General features: G+C 32.9%; 1 protein-coding gene across 3 annotated transcripts in view; it reads left to right on the top strand.

The window, feature by feature from the left end:
• CADM2 (cell adhesion molecule 2) overlaps positions 1-21,603 on the top strand; it is a 1,027,113-nt gene that overhangs the window by 934,006 nt on the left and 71,504 nt on the right. For 2 of the 3 annotated variants that reach the window (XM_044381110.3, XM_044381128.3), the window contains exon 8: positions 16,423-16,542. The exons of the other annotated variant lie outside the window; for it this stretch is intronic. In XM_044381110.3, coding sequence (XP_044237045.1) covers positions 16,423-16,542 — 120 coding nt within the window. The remainder of the gene's footprint in view (positions 1-16,422; positions 16,543-21,603) is intronic. 3 annotated transcript variants of the gene reach the window in all.

The raw sequence follows: 21,603 nt of genomic DNA, 5'->3' as shown, positions 1-21,603 counted from the left end.
TTAAGAACAATGATTTGAAACAGTCACAGATATTTTTTCTTCACTGCACTAATCTTATAATTTGAGTATGTATAACAAAATGGCAAAAAGAAATAACAGTACCCAAGACTGAGATAATCTCTGTTTTTCCAAACCTCCAAAAGCCAGAATTGTTGCTCATGATACAGCTTTTATAAATTGTTAGAGATGAACTTTCATGAGATTGATAAATAATGCAATAAAAAAATTAGTCAAGTTTCTTTATTGCAAGACTTCTGAGAGTTTATTAAATATGTCAGGGTATATTGTGAATTTCCAAGAGAAATAAGCATTAGAGAATGTAAGATTTCCCTCATATTTCACCATGAAAACCTTTTCTAAGACTAGTATTGTGTTTACACAGTATTACAATATTCTGAATGAGTGCTGTATAAAACATGATGCTGTAATAAATCCAGTGTATCTTAAAAATTGTGAAGAAGAGTATATTTGATGTCTTTCCCATGAATCTAATTATAAAATATTATAAGAAGCATGAATTAGTTCTGCATCTTTCCAAAAAAGAATTGGGGGGGGGGGGTAAAAGTCTAATTCTTTGTGAAGAGATTTTATTTTAGGGAAAAATTTAATACAGTTTGTGCTTTTTCCTCAGGTATTTATTTTGTTATGATACAGGAAAAAATTGGAGAAAAAGAATATATTAAATCAATATACAATTTTCCTATTCTCAAATTACTTTAGTGTATGCAATCTCTCAATTCTTAATACCACTTTGCTGTTGAAGACAAGCGAAGGCTTGCAGTAAATAGACTGCCCACATATAAACTCCTTGAAGATAGAGTTGAGATTAATTTCTAGCATCCTATGAATTGTACAGATTACAACTTTTGGGAAAGATCAGCCTAATCCAATTAAATTCATAAATTGGAACTAAATGTGTTAAAGCCCTATAGACATTCCCTACCAGGCTTACTGCCAGGGAAAGTATAATTCACAAGGGTGGGTCAAGAAGATAAGTTAGATCTTTGAAGTAGGACTTGGAGTAGCTTTCAGTTCATGCTGACCTGTGTGTGTGGATCACGCAGTCATGGAAGTAAAGTCTGATTCACTCTGAGCTTTCTAAGTGTGTCTCACTAACAGTTGTGAGGAACCTGGGGGCATTTTGTATAGCATGTCACATTGTGTCCAAAGCAATGTGATATAAAAATATAAAGAATTAGAAGGGAAGTGATAGAAAAAAATAATATACTTTAAATGGAAAGTATGTCATTCTTTTTTTTTTTTTAAGTAATTCAAGTGGAGCAAATGCATATGTTTTCCCAGTGTTTGCAAGCTAGCCAAGAGCATGATTTCCTAAATAGCCAAGCTATCTTTAGGTATTTGGCAGTTGACATATTTCTAATAAATACTTCTCTAACCACTTTGTAAGAAGTCATTTTTGGCTTTGCTTTTTGAACTACAATTCATCAAAAGCACCCCATAGATTAATGTCATTCATGCTGCTAGATAAATGCTGTGAAGTTCAACAGTAGTTTACCTAGGATTATTGACACAAGTAATAAGAGGCTCTATGAAACAGTGAAACCATATTACACTGTGTTTAAAAAGGGCTCCAATTGGGTTCATTACAAAATAAAGGTTTTCTTTCCCCTTTGCACACAGGCTATAATGTTTCATTAGTCACTGGTTGTATAAATATAAAAAGCTACTCTCTTCTGTTAATGGTTTGGCTGTTTCAAAACCCTACTAAATGATGAAATTTGAGTGGCATTTCGATCTATAATGAATGCTGTATGCATTTCAGAATGGAGTGATAAGTGATCATTTGTGAGAACTTTACCCTTTTATCTTTTACACCAAGGTTGATTTTACATTAGCTGTGATAATTTAATATAGCTCTAGCACAGACGGGCCTTTCATGAGCTGAGACTGCGTCTTTGACTCTACCACAGTTGCCTACGTTCTATTGATTCTTAACTTGATGGAGGTCTGAGCACTTTCCTGTGAAATCGTCTGCTATCTAGATGCCATCCTAATGGTTAGATTTTATTCTTTGGGTGTCAGTGGAAGTACATTATTTAAATGTTATCACATTTAATTGTTAACAGCACTGACATTTTGTGTTGTGGACACTGGAGAGCTTTTCTCCCTCCTCCTAATTACACCTTTACAAATTTCAGCTTTAGAACTACAGATGGTAATTTGAAACTGCCAGTCTAAAATTCACCCTCAGTGAAAGGTCTAACAAAATTTAGCATACAAATACTTGTAGGATAAAATATTATACTTATGAAACATTTGTACTGTACAGGTTCCATCAGAAAAGAAAGTGGCATTTTTCATTAACAAGCTCAGCAATGGAAAAATTTATTTGTTGAATTGGTAGCCTTAGTTATATATACTATTAATTCGTGTGAACAGAATATTTTTTTAATTTAAATTCGATTAGCCAACATATAGTACATCATTAGATTCAGATATAGAGTTTGGTTATTCATTAGTTGCGTCTAACACCTGGTGCTCATCACATCGCATGCCCTCCTTAATACCCATCACCCAGTTACCCCATCTCCCCACCCACCTCCCCTCCAGCAACCTTCAGTTTGTTTCCTATATTTAAGAGTCTCTCATGATTTGTCTCCTGGTGTTTGTTTTTTGTGTTTTTTTTTTTGCTTCTGTATAAAAATATTGAAGTCATTCTCATATTTTCATTGCTATCATGCTATTTATTCATTTAGAAGAGCTGATTATTTCCATGTTAGTGGTGTTTAAACATACTATTCCATTGCTGTTTTACTATTTGGAGAACTCAGATCAAGAGAAAAATTCATTCATTCACCAAATAAATATTTAGTGTTTAACTACTGAATACCAAAGCACTATAGGAGCAAAGGTGAATAGAACTCAAGTTTAGGATTTAACATGGAAGGTAAGTTAAACATTTAAGTAGTTATAATACCAAAATAAAAGAACTAGAGGACGATGAACATAAAATCGTGTAGCTGTTCAGAGTCTTTGAGAGTATGGTCCAAGTGTCTAGAATTAAAAAAAAAAAAAGTAACACAACATTTCCAAATTGTTCAAAGACAAATAGTGTACATCATAAATGGATCTAGTCAGCACAGTGCCAGGCGCACACATATGCAATAAATCAAATTATTATTATTATATTACTAGTAGCCTTAAGATACCAAAGGAAATCTCAGTCCAATCTCAACCTCTGGTGAAAACCTTACCCAAGAGTTGCATACAATTTAGTGCCCAGAGTCTTCCCTGAATGGTACTCGGAGCATAAATTAGGTTATGTCTATTGAAGAATGAGAGAATTGTAAATTCTTGCTAACTAGGCAATAGAAGATATCTTAAAAATTTGGTAATGTGGCAAATTAGTTACTTAGAGAGTACAGGATAAAAGTTATAATTACTCTTGTTTCTCTAATGCAACATCAAGTTCAGAGGGTTTAGATAAAATGTCTTCTCCCCAAGCAGAGACTTCCCGGATGCATATCTTCCAGTATAGGGAACATAGCAGATACCATTTTATCGCACAAGTAATGGCTGCAGAGAATTACAGATGACCTTAAGCTAATCTTATTTTGTGGGTAGTAGCCACTCTAGTTCTAATATTTATTTGTCATCAACTGGTGCATATGTTCTTTTGAAAGTGTTAGGAACATATAGCACCTGGGAAATTTTGAGAAAGAATATGAGAGTGAGAAACACAAATCAGTACATTTCCTCCAAATCTTAAATGTCTTCTTTCTCCACACTCCCAATGCCTTCTACCTGCCTTCATACTCATGCTAGAGAAATTTGTAACCATTCTTCAAAACACGAATGGAAGCGGAACAGAGACCCCAGGACTCCTTAGTATCATCTGCATCCTCAAAACCCTCCCCAGGATGTGGGAAGAAGTACAGCAAGACAAGTAGAAAAAAACGAGTAAGGTATTTCTTCTTCCACCAGTAGTAGCACTAACTGGGGCAGGTCCAGATCGTAGGAGAGAGTTCCAGGGAGTCAAATGAGAGTTTCAGTGGAGAACCCACTTCACTCAGAACCAACTCAAGGTTCTCTCAGATGGTCATAACAGAGTAGGGTTGAACTATTCTAGAAAGGTTTGCATGACATGTCCTATCTCTCTTCAAACATATTCTTCCTATTACCATAATAACCCTTATTTGAGACTTAAAATTATTTTGCTGCTGCTCTAATATTCCTTTACTTCATTATTTTTCTACTTGTGTGAATAAGCTTTTGTAACAATTCATTACTTCATTATCTTAACTTACTATTTTGTTTTAAATAAAATTACTCGCTACATACCCTAGCATATTTTTACTTTTATGTGTACATATTTTGCTTTTCTAGCATATTTTATCTTAATGACTACATAAAAACAAGCAAAGTTCTCTATAACTAGTATCATCACAGTAGAAAGTAAAAAATAATAAAAAGCTTCTTTTTGTTCCTGACAGTCACTGACGATATCTCTAAAATATCACTTGACAGTTATGGTTTGTTTTATTTATTTGGTCATGTATCTATTGAAATGAATACTGATGAAAAATATGATATTGCTTTTTTTTTTATGTTTCCAGGATAATTTACCTCAGAAGTAATACACACACACACACACACACACACACACACACACACACTATAGGATCCATCACATTTTATTGTTAGTTAATAAGAACCATCATAAAAAGAGTGTTTCAGATTTTTAATAGTAAGAGGGAATAACACTGCTAGAAATTGTATGTTTTAGTCTAGTGAAAGGTATCAAGGTATTACATATGCCCATTCAGCTTTTAAAAATCAATACAACTACTATTTTCATTTCACTCTGCTTTTATTGTAAATAATAAGTATGAAGAATACTCAGAGACAGACAGGCATACACAGAGATATTGCAGACTTCTGCATCAAGCCAAGCACCTAGCTTTGTTGCACATTTAGACATGTATCTTTTTCAGATACTATACATATGTGCAGACTTGCTTTCAATCTTCACTGCTGATTTTCCCTTTCACTTGATTTGCTTACTGTGGGAGAGAGGCAAATTGAGTCATGGAGAGTGGACTTCCACTTTAGCAAACATTTCCAAGTCATCGATCATCTCCTTCAAATATTTCACTAGGGTGTAGGTTATAAAGTCAGTTGCTTTAGGGTTATTAGTACCTGATCCTAAATTTAGCAAAATAATTAATGCATGTACAGATTAGGAATATCATAAACTAATATGCTAAACTTGTTTTTAAACTTATCTTAGCATAGAACTAAGCAAATATGATTATAATACATGTATTTCTAGTATTACAGTATATGTTACACATTCATGTCATGATTATCAATGATTTGAAAACTATTGAGAATGCTCATCGCATGAAAAGGAAAAATTCACTTCAATGCTTCCTAGTAAATGCATAGCTAGACTAAAAAGTTGGCAGTAACATGTGCATTTACTATTACATTTATCTAACAATGAAACGTTTAGAAACAATGAGAGGCTATATGATTTTTTTCCCCTCTTAGTTGTAGGGTTAGGCAAGGTGATACGGATCACTGTGGAACCAAAAGAGTGAATCTTTGAGCTCATATGGGTGGGTGGGCAGTGAGAAAGAGAAGCCTGGATTATGGACAGATGCACAGCCTAGTAAACATTAAAAAGAGATTCAGCTAAAATCTGTTCCCTCACATGGAAACAGACCTAGCAGTTGGTAAATTAATTCTATGTACTCATAATGAGCATTTTTCCTTTGGAGAAGCTTTCCTTAGAAGCATAGATGGGCAAATACACAGTAAAGGAAGAAAAGGAGAGAAAAGACATCCATATGGAGCAACAAACAGTGTGCTAATGGAAGAGCCCTATGGTTGCTGCTCTCATCTCTGGTTGAGAGTTTGCAGACAGTAAACTAGTTGGACGATTCTTAAAACTGTACCTTCTTTAATCGCTGAGATAAAACGTATCATTTCTGGATATGAATAAAGCAGGGAAAGCTGTGAAGCCTGTGGGAAAGGCATACCTCTGACTGGATGAATGTGCTGTTGAACTCTGCAGAGAGACGGGGAATGGGATCAAATAGTGGAGTCGGGAACACTGTTTCATTATAAAACATTTAAAAAGTTGCATATGTGCAAGCATACTGAATACAGAGTTGAGTTTTAATTCTATCTCTTTGTTTTAAGATGAGGGTGAATTGGATAAATTAAGGTTTTACAGTTCAGAATAAAAATTTCATTCAAAGATACCACTCTGCCACTGTGAAGTGAATGCTTCTATGGTACCTCTGTGGACCACTGGCTAAACCATCCATGGGGAAAACCCTCATTCCTGCCTGAATGGAGGAGAGTCCACCACCTAACAATTTTAACATCTTAAATACCTTTTCTTACACAATTTATACATAATCTTTTCTATCAGTTGCAGGAAGGTAAACAGAAGAATAGAATCCATGACACTCAGTCTTTCTAGATTTCTTATGTGGAAATAAGGTTAAGTTGTAGCTTTGCAAAGATGTACACAGCTCTTCTACTAAAGCATATGAGTACTAATTGGCTCATTCATTAGAGAATTGAAGCAATATTCAAGTCCATGGGGGGAAATTTGGGCATTTGTTTTCAGAAATAATGGCACACCCAACTAGAAGATAACAGATCTTTCATAAACCTACTTTGTAGCTTCTTACAATATAGTTTTTACTAACATTGTAACAGCACATCATGTGCTTATTCCAGAATCCAAGAACTATCCTTAACTCCTCTTTATCCTTATCTCCAATTCATCAGCAAGTTCTGTTGACATTATTTCCAAACCATGTGTTCAGTATTTCCACTTCTTTCCTTTATTCTCTCTAGCCTAGACTAGAGAGACTTCCATGTCTATGATCTCTTTCCCACACAGCTGTAATATGTAAATGTTTTAAATACATATTGCTTCATATATTTCCGCTATTTAAATTTTTCCAAAGGCATTTCATCACACTTAGTGTGAAACCCAAATCCTATTAGCCTCGTTTACTTAACCCTGCATAATATGCCACTACCTGCATCTGTGACATCTCATCACTCCCTACCCAATCATTTCTGTTTCCCTGGCCCTCTTTCAACTCCTCTGAGATATCAAGCTCATCCTTTTTTTAGGAAGTTTGCCTCTGTCCAGAATGCTTGTCCAGGAAGTACAAGGAGCTCTGTCATGAATGCAGGTATTTGCAAGAATGATTTCTTATCATTCAGATCTTGATTAAATGAATCTTCTGAGAGAGACCATTTTTGTCCACTCCAATCTAAAATGGCCTCAATCATGCATCACTTAATTTTAATTCTCTGCAAGTCATTTATCATTATTTGGTATTTTAGTTGTACATTTGTATATTTGATTTTATAAATGTGTATATATACATATATATGTATGCATTTATGTTTATATATATTATATTATCTGTACATGTGAATGTATTCTATATCTACCCAGTAGACTATGACTTTCTTGAAAGCAGAGATCTTATGAGTCTCATTTATCTCTGTGTCTCTAGCTCTTAGAACAATGCCTTCTAAATAGTAAGCAATCAATAAATATTTCTTTAATGATTATAAATTTCTTCGTGCCTCTCTGTATATCTCTATCTTTGTTTCTCTCTCCTTCTCTTTTCAACAGAATAAACTTAAAATAATATATGTGTATGTACATACATATATCGTAAACATTCGTATCCACATATATTCGTATATGTGTGTGTGTGTGTGTGTGTGTGTGTGTGTGTGTATTGCCCTGGCTTCTGAGCGAAATTAGGGAAACTGATATTCATTCCTTGGTCACCAAAATCAAGACCTTTGGGTTTCATCTCATATTTGGAAAAGAAATGATATATAGTGGCAATCCATATGTAAATGGTGCCTTATAAAGTTAAGCAGTGCACAAAATGAACGACTGTGTATAGAAGAATTAATATCTTCTTGGGGCGCCTGGGTGGCTCAGTCGTTAAGCGTCTGCCTTCGGCTCAGGGCGTGATCCTGGAGTCCTAGGATCGAGCCCCACATCAGGCTCATACGCTGGGAGCCTGCTTCTTCCTCTCCCACTCCCCCTGCTTGTGTTCCCTCTCTCGCTGATCTCTCTCTCTCTCTGTCAAATAAATAAATCAAATCTTTAAAAAAAAAAAAAAGAAGAATTAATATCTTCAATAGAAATCCTAGAAATTCCACATACGAGTGAAACCATATCTGGAATATAAGAAATAGCACAGAGGATCATAGGGAAAGGGAGGGGAAATTGAATGAGAAGAAATCAGAGAGGGAGACAAACCATGACAGACTCTTGTCTGGAAAACAAACTGTGGGTTGCTGGAGGGGAGGGTGGTGGGGGATGGTGTAACTGGGTGATGGGCATTAAGGAGAGCACGTGATGTGATGAACACCGGGTGTTAGATGCAACTGATGAATCATCGAACACTACATCAGAAATTAATATGTTGGCTAATTGAACTTATATTTAAAAATCTGTAAGGAAAAAAGAGAAATCCTAGAAATTAAAAGACTTATGCAATTGACTTCATACGTCTGTTAATTTTTTTTTTTTTTGCAAAATTCTGTGATTATTGCTTACTAAAAACTGGATTTATTCCTTGGAATTCTATAACATCACATAAAGATAATATTTATTTCTGGCCAAATATAATTTTTTTCTGAAAATCTCTATCACAATGCTATACTACCTAATATTTTATTATTTCAGGAAATCTTTCTTGAGTATCTACTATATACAAGTGCTAGGCCAAGCACTGCAGATCCTGTAAGAAATAAACACTCCCTATTATGCCTCAACTTCTTAGTAAAAATTAAAAAGTGAAGAGTTTTCATTCCTGTGCTTCACCATGATGTGACTTCAGAGATGTTTTCAGGGTCCCTTCATTAATTGTAACATTCCAAGAGACTTATTCAGGAGAATATTAAGTTCAATGGTTAGAAATGCTTTACTTTGGTAAAATATTCACTTTCTTACTGAGAACATATTTTAAATGTCAATAACTTGGGGAAGGTTATCATTTTGTCTACCTAAATCCCAGGGGGGAACAGGTTGATTTAATAATGTATTGTAAGGTTAGGAAAGACCTTGCTTTGTGTGAGAACTCAGAACATTAGGGATGCAGGTCAGTATCTGGATTTCTCAATCAGAATTTTTCTACTAGATCACACGTCTCCTGTGTATATTCATATGATTTGAGTTTTTCTTTAACCTGTGCCAGAACTATTCTCCCAAAGAAAACGTTCTCCTCACAGAACTTAAAGTATTTGACCAATCATCTGGTTTACTTTTTGGCAAAATACTTTTAAGAAAGAGCTCATCATATTGAAGTAGGTGGAGCTAAATAATGTAGGATCATCCCCTTGGAAGGATTTTTTTTTTCCTACTTGAAATTTTACTTCACTTTTGTCAGTTTGGAATGTGAAGGAATATTTTAAAAGAAAAAAATGCATACATTTTTTCTAACAACAGGCTGATTTTTATTCATAAACTTTTCTTGTAATTACATGGAACTGCTGGTTACCGCCTACAGTTTAAAATTGCAGTACTTTTCATTTTTTAAAAACAGGTTGTTGTTTTTTTTTGTTTTGTTTTTGCGTAAGGATTCCATTTAGTATGTGAAGCCAGTGGAAGCTATCAGAGGGATGAAAAAGGATTCATTCAAATCTAATTTTTAAAAGGGTTCCTTTTTATGAAGCGGATAAGGTTACCATATGGCTTTTGAGGAAGAAGCATGCACGGGCAAGTTGAGGCCTTGTCACCCCGGTGGTTGTCATTTAAGTAAGAGCCTTGGTGCTATTATCCATTCTTATGCTATAATCCAAATAGGCTGCTACATGTAGCTGAACATAATGGGAACAGATAAACGTCCTTCTCTGCACAGGTAAAAAAGCAAATACAGTACATTTTTCCTCTTACAATTGCTTCCAATGGCAGTGCAATTATCAGTAAGAAGGTTAAGGATGCCCTATTATTTTTAAGGTTAGGAGACATGAATAGCTTCTTTCAAAAAGACACTTCTTACCTTAATACTTCTAATATATGTTGAGTTCTCACCCTTCTGTATCTCCACTAATAATCCTTGGTTTGGACTCACTCTTGATTACCCTTGGACCGCCCTGGGGAGTTAGTGACATAAAGCAGAAAGAAAGTAGACATATGGAGTCCAGACTAAATGGTAGAAATTTTTCTCCCTATTGAACACTAGTCCTTGGAGAGAAACAAGCAGCTTGGGCTTCTGGGACTCTTTAGACTTAATTTTGCTTAGAAAATCCATTCTGAATGGGCCAGAATGCCATTTTTAAAAAGAGAAACTGCCAGAAAACAAAACAGGTTGACAAGTTAGAAATTATTGTACACTGCATTTGTAGAGAACAGAACATACCTTTAACCTGAAAAGCTCATTATTGGAAAAAAGGTGCTACACCATTCTTCAATTTATTGTATACAGTGCTTGGTGGAACTGATTTCATTTTAACAAGGTTATACAGGATCTGCTGTGCTCTAATAAGCTCCAGTAACAAAATGTGGTTGCATTTTTTTAATTCCTTCATTAGGATGTGATTAAAAAGGGCACTTTTCTATTATTTGAATTGGATGATATGATTTAGAGCTCTAACACTTTTAAAAACATTGAAAACCTACACTCAGAATATAAGATTCTTCAATGTGCTGCATTTTAATTTTTTAAATAATCATTTAAACTTGAAGACTCTTAGCAGAAATTTCTAAAAAACCATCTCATACATGGTAATAGGGAGGAGGGGAGATTTTTTTTTTTTTTTGCACAAATTAACCATGAATAAGGCTCAATTACTGATTCATGTTATTAAAAATGATACTGTTCCCTATCTACTGACATCATTGTCATTACCACTGGTAGGAGCATTATTTATAAAGTACCAGTCAAATTTAAAGCATAGAACTAGGCACCTGTAGGAAGCACAGAAGTGCATCATTATTCTCTTCTCTTTGTTATCTTATTATCTTGTTGGCTTGTGAAAAAAATAAAATACAAGCAATGCATGTTAGTGCCAAATAAATGGTATAGCCTCCCTGTTTTCAGCCACCGATTTTGTGAAGAGCTCTGATATATATTCTGTGTTAATTATGTAAATCACAGAAATTTTAAAAATCTTACTATAGCATCACACATGTATTTTATTCTCCACTGAGAGAGAGAAATAGAGAAATGACGCTAGTGAGAGGCCCATAACTCTGGTTGTGCCCATAATGGTCAGCCACGAATGTAAAGCATTTTCGTCATGGGGGTATTGGTAAGAAAGTGAGGGAAGCAGTACATAAATCAAAAAAAAAAAAAGACAGATATTCAGAGAAAAGGGGAATCAGAGAGAAGTTGATATTCAGTTAGTTAAGGAAGTCTTCACAGAGCAGATCCAAATCAGGCTTATACTTGGGAGTAGCATTTTACTAGGTACATCAAGAAAGGGACAGATTAGAAAACTGTGGGGGATTGAATCAGAGTAAATTTGTCCCACGGCAAAATAATATTTTTAAAAAAGAAGACATGTTGACTTATAACAACTGAGCCCGAAGTTAATTAGAGAGATAGATATATAAATAAAATGGTAATGTAGTATATAACAAGCATGTGTAAAAGTATGTGCTAGATGCCTTGAGGGTACTTTGAAGGAAGATATTAACTCTGCAGAATTGGGTAATGCTTTACAGATAAGATCATATTTAACTAAACTTTAAAGACAAGAAACGTAATAATTAATGTCAGGAAACAGGATGTGGCTCTGAGAACATGGCAACAAAGAGAACACCAACAAGAACTGAATCTAGAATTTTGGGAAAAGACTTGTATCAGGGGCACATGTCTTCTTGTGTGCTAGATTTCGGCTCCTTTGCTTATGTTAACTGAGCACTATGAAAAATAAAGAAAAGAAGCCAGGCATGTATGCTGTGAGGAACTCTAGCCCCTCTTGTTCCAATGTGGTGCCTAACAACAATGGTGGAGGCAGTTTGGAGTTCTTCATGGCAGAATCAAGCAGGTTGATCAGGAGAGATGAGGGACTTATGAATTTGTCATAATAAAGTTTAGCCATGGGCCCTGGACACAGATTTCAGTTTCCTGGTTCAAGAACTTTGTTGTGTGAGCTGAAATTGTGCTTCTGCAAGTGAGTAGGTCCTTAACAGAAGTAATTCGCACTATTTATACTGCATTTATTTGTAACCCAGCATTCGCTTACATGAATAACTCTTGCTGCCTACTTAGACTTTGTCTGCACTAATATGCAATTGTACAATTGACTAAATTTGGGGTTCTGTCTGACATTATTGAAATACTCCTGAATTTTCCTTTTACAGGAAAATAGTGTATATGTTACAACTGAAATGAGAAGTGTAATTTATTGTAATTCACTCCTTATGTATAGGTAAAACTATAAGCAAATATTTTCATGTCTTGGAACCTTTACTTTTCTCAGTTCCTTATCAAAAATGCTCACTATTTTTCCTTTAAACAAATCCTTGACTTTGCTATGGTATACATCTATCTAGACAAATAAAATCAGATTATTTTTACTTTGTTCACTTCCCCAAATACCATTTTTATCCACTACATATTTTATCAATTACTAACTCTTCATTCTTTATGCCTTAACATCTAGGAAATATGTAATATAGTTAATTTCTTTTATAAATTGTAAATTATGAACTTTTTGTTTGTAACTACTTTTTTTTCAAGCAAATTCAGTATTATTTAATTCGAATAAGATATTCTCCAAAGAAAATAGCAATAAAAAATTTGACCCCATCTTTTGTATTGTAGAAATCAGAGATGAAATGCCATGTAGTTACTTGATTAACATATAGTTATCAGTTTTGGATTTTGATATTCAGAAATTATGTCACAAACCATTAATTTCTCTATTTTTTTAAATTTATAGTTACTTAGTGTCTATGTTCAGACATCCTTTAATCATATGATGTTAAAATGTAAGACATATATTAAGATCTTCTAAAATCAACAAGTCATATTCAGCAAATTAAATATAATGTTAATATGACTGCAGATTATCTTGCTTTATGAACAGTAAATTAATGTCAAATCAGAATTCAGTTATTTTTATTATGTGTGTGTGCATGTGTATAATTCTGCATGTGGATTAGTGTATTTTTATTCTTAAATAAATGGGTATGTCTTGGAAGGGGAAAAAATTATCTGCATTTTCTATCCTGTATTATATTTGATTGAGCACCCTGTATTAACAGTATAATGGTTTTAAAAAATGTACAGAATTCTAGATACCTCAAAAATGAAACAAATGATAGGTACAAGTATTTTCAATGTCATGTTTCCTTATGAAAATGTAGCTGCATTTTCACTATCAATATCTAAATAAAAGGCCAAAAGAGAATGCACCAAACCAGACCTTTTAAACAATTGGGAAATGATGCCAAATGTTACCACTTGGTTACAGAAGTGAAAACCAGATATTGCAGGTTTTTTTTGGACTTAAAAAGGCAGCTCAGAGTCTTTTTCTAATTTCTCCTTTGATGAGAGTTGCAGTCAGGCAGCTAAAATAAATGATCTTGAGGTGGAAGTGGTCTAGAAACCTCTCCATTATACTCATAAGATATAAAATATACTCTCTGTACTCTAATATACACATATATGCATATATATTTAAGTTAAGAGATAATGAAGTTCTATCTTAAAGTGCTTTGATCCATTAAGTGGGGATAATAATAGACAATTCATAAATTCATTGTGATCTTTTATTACTGATCACAATAGGATCTATTTAGTGAGCCTTCCTGGCCTGTTACCCAAATTTCGCTCTTTTATAATAGAGCTGAAGTAATTGGATAAACAAGAATATACCATAAAAAGGATAAATGAAAATGTTTAAAATTTTTCAGAACACATAGGATGAAATGAAGTTAGTATTGATTAAAAATGTAACAGTGACTGGGAGAGATTTCTTATTCGACAGGTACTTTTCTTGGCCCAATTATCAATTGGCCAAGATGTTTTCCATCAAATTTCTTTCAGCAGATTTGTTTTCAGGTACATATGAAGTCAAGAAGGAAGGATGAGAGAGAATGATGGGCTGATAAAGTAGGAGTCAGAGAATGAACAATAATGATTTATAGTGTCATCTGTCTGGGCACTTTAAAAGACTCTAGGGCAGTTCTCTTAAAGTGAATTTACAATTATTAAAACTATTGCAGTTTTTTTTTTTGGTTCTTTATTAGTCTAGGAAAAACCCTAAATTTAATGCATTTTCACATTTACAGGAAGTAAAGATATTGTTTGGTTTATACAAAAATCTTGATAGTACCTGAAAATATGTAGACTCTCTTCAAAACAAATCAAGATTTATTATTACTCATTTTTGTTGATAATGGAATAAAGAAAAAAGTCCACATAATGTTTTTTTGGCTAACCTAAAAAATGAACAAACAACATCAAAACCTGTTATTTGTATTCCAGTTCTTAGGAATTGAATGATATTAGCTGATTTTGAAAGCCTGCTTTTCAGATCTAATGGAATCTTATTTTAACTCATTGTCTGATAGCAAATAACCTAATACTTTATCATCTGTGCTAGGTTTGGTAGTATCAATTTCTTTACATGGAGTTTTAAAGGGCTAATATCATTATATGTTCTTGTATTTGATAGCCCTGTAAGACATTTCCTTTTGCATAAATTAAATACATATATTTTGAGATCCTAATGAACAAAGGTTTTACTAGCCGACGAAGAATGTATTATTTTCTGCTTTAGGTATGCATGAAAATTAAAATTACTCATGTTTTTTTAATTTAGAAAATGTCTTTCATTTACCTCCAGCCTGCCTAAACCATTTAGGAAAGCTTACATGAAAATAAGAAGGTATTATAAAAATTAGTAAATAAGAGGTAGATGTGTACATATACATAATATTTATTCAGTGTGTAATGTTGTTAAAGTCAGTTCTATTTTATGATCATGGTAATCGCACACCAGGCAATACCCATTTTCTCCAGTGATTAATGTAGCACCATTGAGTTTTTAGAAGGTTGTTTTCTTAATTTGACTGTCTAGGAAGCATTTTCCCTGTTGAAAAACAGGTGTAAATATCAATACCCAAGATAAGAGAGCTAGCTCCTACTGTTTTCTGATGTCTCCAGTGTAGAGAATCCAGCAGGTTCAAGTCTGAGGATTGAGTAAGGCTAATTTATCAGAAGTAAAAAACTAGAAAATTTTTGGTGTGACTCAAAGACTAGCTGAGAGAATGACAGGAAACCTTTTAACAGCAAAATAATCTGTCAAACACTTTGAATATATAGGGACTGTGTGGCAAACATGTGAAATCAAACCCCAGCACAGTAATTATAGGTAATTTGTGTACTGTTTCTCATTTCCTCTCTGTGTAAATTATATGCCTATCCACTTGAGACAAGATTTGACTTTTTGAGAATCTTACTGAGGTCTGTATCTTGACACTGGCTACATTGTTTCAGTGTTTCCTACGCTGCTCTTCAAATATTCAGCCGGTTTTGAGTGAAAGGAAGATTTTGGTGTAAAATTCTGTTAGTCTTTCTGTTTATTATGTTTTCTGTATTGGAATCTAATGTTAACTTTCGGCAACTTTGACTAATTATGGGTTAGGGGTTGAATATTATGGTTCAAGTCTATGTTCAATCACCTCTCCTATGTATGCCAAATAAAATAAATCATAAACCTTTCAGAATATTGGGTTCCATGTTAGTTGACTCGATACTTGTTAAAGACTCCTAGGTACTGCAAAATTGTTAGAAGGCGTTACCAGCTAATCAGGGTAAGAATTGCAAGATTCTAAGCTGTACATTAACATCATTTGTGAGAAAAAGAAAAGCAAAGTAATAATAATAACAATTAGCTTCTTATTTTGTTTGTTTCTAAAGATTGCTGTCATCTTATTTCCTACCATTAAGTTTTCCTAAAAGAAAAAATCAAAAAGCATTTAACATGCATATACTCATCCATCATTAACATTTTCTTTAATATTATATGGTGGCGTTATTTGTGTTTATTTCTGTTGTGTTTTTTCTTTGTTTACTTTGACAAAGCATGTCATTTTCTGTTTTACCTATTTGTATTTTGCTACTGCATGTCACACTTTTTTTAAATGACTCAGTGAACAAATGAATTCTTGTCATTTTAAATTTCACTCTAAATATACAAACAATCTGCTTATTCTCAAACATCGCTCCAAGTTTTTGCTTTGTGTGGGAGCAGGAAAAAGAAGTGAACAAAAAAAATGACAAGAACTGTGAGGTACAGCCAGCTTTGTACCTGATAATCTGTGTAAGCCTGTTAAAGTTAAACCTAAATAAGACATATGTATTTATAATTTGAATCATTTGTGTTTCTCTTTTGTTTGCATGATATGATTTTGTTTTATATTTTTTTTCCACTCACCAGATGTTCCCAACACTTTGCTTCCCACTACTATCATCCCCTCCCTTACCACTGCAACAGTCACAACCACAGTAGCCATAACAACCAGCCCAACCACATCTGCAACAACCAGCAGCGTAAGAGGTACAGTATGCTTCTTTGTTATGGCCTGGAAAACACATTAAATGAAGCTTTAAAGGGTTTTTTAAAAGGGTAGAAAAATTGAGATCCAATTTTACTTAATTATAAGAAGTAATTAAGTCACCTAAATTACTATCAATTAGGGTTATTGGAATAGAATATGAAGCAAGATGGTACATTTTAAATTTTTTAGTGCCACTTATGACTGTTATGAAAATATTCCAGAATATAGGTTAAAAATATATGGAGCAAACACTAGCAAATTTAAATGTGAACATGGGACACTTTTTTTTTTTCCTTTTGCCTTGCCTTGTAAGTGTATGCAAAGAGATAAGATGTGCAAGGTTGCAGAGGTAGCTTTTGCTTTTTAAAGATCTTTGTTTAATGTTAATGACTTATTCTTCTGCCACTGGATTAAAAATATCCACAGTGTTGAATGTGTTCTAAAAATTGGCATAATTCATGGGGTCATTATAAACTCTTCGCCACGTAGAACTTTTAAGTAAATATTCAACATGTCATCCTAAAGTAATCCTCTGAGTAAATCTATTTAGTCTAGTAACAGAATGTTCTAAAAACGAATATGGGTAAAGCTATTCAGGATGATAGGAATTCATTTGGCTCCGTGAGTAATTTCTGGTATTGGTTTATTAATAAATATTCTTGCCTTAAGGAAAGCAACCTTGAAGAAATAGAATATTTAAAGGCAAAAGATAATTGCATTATGGTTCAGAAATATAAAAAAGGATTCCTGAGCAGTCATTAAGTGGTTAGTAGGTGATGAAGAAATTTAAAAAAATTTTATGAGTGCATTATAGGAAAACAGATTTTAAACTTAATTTTTGCATAAACAATGTTCAAAGAGAATTTGTCCTATTTAAGTCTGTCTTTTTGTATTTATACATGTTTTATGTCATGTTGGCTATACTAATATGTGTTTAACTTAACAATTTAACTTGAAATCATGGGGACTTTACATTAATATATGTTAATTAGAGTTGTACTAAGTACTGGCTTAACATTATTTTCCTTCACTTGTAAAGATTGTTCAATTAAACTGTTTTTCTTGGGATTTTTATTAATTTTCAAGATTAAACTGAGTTGCTAGCTTTGATGTAACAGTTATCAGAGTATTTTTCTTTTGCTTCTGAAAAATATCTGATATTAGATAATTATTAATTTTTAATAATGTCAACTCTATTATATGATATATTATTAATAACTGAAGTTTGATGATAATAGCTATAAGAATTTCTCAAAAATTCCTATGTTTATTTTAGTATTATTAAGCAAATGGTATTTGAGCTAAATCTACAAGAATTTAAAGATCTTTCTCATAGCAATTTATATGGAAATGGGGGAAAAGTAATAAAAATGAAAAAAGGTAAAAAACACTTTGTGATATTATATGAAATGAAAGATGCCTAAATTTTTACTTTGCTTCAGTTTATTATTTTTCCAAAGGTTTTTACAAATAGCAACTTAAATGAAATGCAATTAGTGCATGCTAAAAAAATCTCTATGATAAGTTCTGACTGTACAGACAAATCACTTTGATGGAAGAGGATGGTGACATTGACTTAATTTTTTTTTTTGAAGACCTACCTTTAACAAAAAAAGTTCCTAATAGTCAATTATTCCTACTTTCTTTGAAAACATTTATTGAGGACTTCCTATATATATATGGGATCATGCCAGACAATAGTTATGGAAATTAAACATGTTGTATCTAAAATCATTAGCAATTAAATTAATGCATCCTTCCCAAATAGCCAGTGTCTGTGCTTGATGAAGGAAAAGTATTCATGCCCTTTCTGAGCATATATAGCTATACACACACGTCTTAGAATAAGAGAAACATGTTTTATTTCAAAGTGAGGTGTTTAATAACATATTTTATATTTGTTCACATGCATCTTAAGTGGAATCTTACTTATTGCATTTTAACCAGCCTGTTAAAATGAAATAAATTTTCTACTTTTTCTAGTAAATTCACTTTTGACAGGTTTCCTAAAATGTTCTGTAAACTTCACACCGTGGACTTTAAAAGTGGTAAAGAATTAATATTTTCTGCAGAGGAACATTACAAACATCAGAGAAGACACACACCATTCCCTGTTATTTTTACTTAACAATTGGAAGATATTTTTCAAAAGGCACCAAAATATGTGGAAAGAAAAATGTATTTTATAAGTTAGGCAATTCATAGTAGTTATTTTGTATAGAAAAAAATAGCAGCATTGACATTAAATGTTAGTCTAATGCCTACTTTTCTCTCCCATCTTCAACCACGGAGGGCTGGGAAAAGTCATCAAGCACACCTGTATTGTTAATGTTCTAGTCCATATTTGAGGGAGTGGAAGACTCAGTCAGTACATAAACATTGTTATGAATTATTTTATGTATTTATCTGTTTAATTTCCATTTCCATTCACTAGAATGTGAAGGTCATCAGAGCTAAGACCTAAATTGTCATATTCACTTTTTAAATTTTTAATTTGAGTACAGTTGACATACAATGTTATGTTAATTTCAGGTGTACAGCATAGTGATTTGACAAGTTTATACATTATTCTGTGCTCACCGTGTGTGCTACCATCTGTCACCATACAGTGCTATTACAATATCATTGACTATATTCCTCGTGCTGTGCTTTTCATTATTGTGACTTCTTCATTTCATAACTGGGAAGCCTGAATCTCCCACTCTCCTTCACCCATTTTGCCCACCCACCACCCCTTTCCCCTTTGGCAATCATTATTTTGTTCTTTGTATTTATAGGTCTGATTCTGCTTTTTGTTTGTTTTATTCATTCCCTTTTTTTTAGATTCCACATATGAGTGAAATCATATGGCATTTTTCTTTCTCAGTCTGACTTATTTCACTTAGCATAAAACCCTCTAGATCTATCCCTGTTGTTGCAAATGGCACAATCTCATCCTTTTTTTATGGCTGAGTAACATTCATGTGCATATGTACGTTTGTGTGTGTGTATGTATACACCACATCCTCCTTATCCATTCATCTATCAATAGACGCTTACGTTGTTTCCACATCCTGGATATTGTAAATAATGCTGCAATAAACATAGGGTTGCATATTTTTTTTTTGAATAAGTGTTTTCATTTTATTTGGGCAAATACCCAGTACTGGAATTATTACATCATATGGTATTTCTATTTTTAATTCTTTTGAGGAAGCTTTGGGGTGCCTGGGTGACTCAGTTGGTTAAGCGTCTGACTCTTGATTTCTGCTCAGGTCATGATCTCAAGTCTGTGAGATTGAGCCCCACATCAGGCTCAGCACTGGGCATGGAGCCTGCTTAAGATTCTCTCTTTCCCTCTCCCTCTGCCCCTCCCCACCATGCTCTTTCTCTCAAAAAAAAAAAAAAAAGATCATTTTTTTGAGGAAGTTCTATACCAGCTTTCACATTGTTTTGAATTTTGTATACTATCTTTTTACAGTTGTACGGTATTCCTTTATTTGTGTATTGTCTATTAAATTAGAACTTTCAGATGCAATTATACTTCAAATGCAATTCATTTATAAATTAGTAAAAGACCTTTCAAAATCATAGTTAAAAAAGTATTGTAATAATAATATATTGCCTAAGAAAAGGTGAGAACTAAAGAGAACTCAATATTTTCATCTTTTTAAGTTTTTTTAGGTTTACTTGTTTCAGCTCTTTCATTCAATAATCTAAAGTAACTATATTTGATTTTGTGAGGTTTAAATCTTATTTCTTCAAATTTCATAGACTATAACATTTACCTATCTATATATTTAATAAATTACTGCAAATAAATTGCCATTCATGTCTCTATTTACACTCTTTCACTGTGACTAAGTTTCCCATCCCAAGATATGATAAACATACAATTTAAAATACATTTAAAGAATCACACCTGTGGCTGTATTGGAAATCAAGGTGAAATAGAATAAAAGAATCTCCTCAAATCATCAGCCACAACCTTGAGAATTTTCACATCTCTTCAGTTTGTACATAAAACTCATTTCTGTTAGGAAGAGGAACTTCAACCATATGGAACAAAAGCTAGCAATTTGCACTATCTTGTTACAAATAAAGGTGCTAAGACATGGAGAAGCCAGCAAACTGGAGCAGTCCTGGGCAAGATGGGGGAAAAATGTGCCCTAGAGGCATCTTTGGGTGTGAGTTTTGGTTCTTCTGTTCACAAGGTCTTTGGTCTTGGACAATGAATCAAATTGAGCCTCAACATTTTTATCAGAAAAATGAGAAACACTTGATAGAAACACTTAATTCCCAGGTTGTCTTGAGGATCAGATAATATCTAGAGTTCTGGAAATATAATCAGCACTCAGTGTATAATAGGATTATTTTTCATTTCTTCTTAATCAAACAAAAGTGTTTATCTATAGTTGTATCATGCAATTACTGAAATTACTTGGTGTTAGTGTACTGATTACATTTAAGCCCAATTTTTATTAATTATATGAAAAATTACATAAAGTGTTACTAGAGCATATAGAATTTATCTATCCATGAATATAGCAATAGTTTATAAACTATTCTGGATTTATATCATATATCTAAAATCTGAACATTTTATAGATCTCTTTAAAATGTTTTCCATTACAAAAGACCATTGCTACAAGACATTTTTAATTTCTACTTTTGGAAAGTGCAGGATTTTTTAAGTCTAGTGGCCTGATTAACCCTATCATTCAATTCACATGGCATATATATAATCTCACAAATGTTTCTTGTGTTTTGTTTTTTTTCTTTTGTATCACTGTGATAAATGTTAATGAGTTAAAGATGATCGTTTATGAAATGGTTCCAAATGAACTGATGTGATTTCTAGTATTAATATTATTTTAGCATGGTGTGTTTAATTAGAAAACCTTTTTCATTTTGATACAGCTTTAATTTCATAACTATAGGACTCTTTAGCAATATCCTCACTTTACAGGTAATAATATAAAGGTATTGAATATATATATAATATATATTATATATATTGAATATATATATAATATATATAAATAAATATATATATATATGACATATAACAATGGCTATAT

This window comes from Ursus arctos, unplaced genomic scaffold (genome assembly GCF_023065955.2).
Source record: "Ursus arctos isolate Adak ecotype North America unplaced genomic scaffold, UrsArc2.0 scaffold_4, whole genome shotgun sequence".
NCBI classification, from domain to species: domain Eukaryota; kingdom Metazoa; phylum Chordata; class Mammalia; order Carnivora; family Ursidae; genus Ursus; species Ursus arctos.
This window is presented reverse-complemented; position numbering and strand designations above follow the sequence as displayed.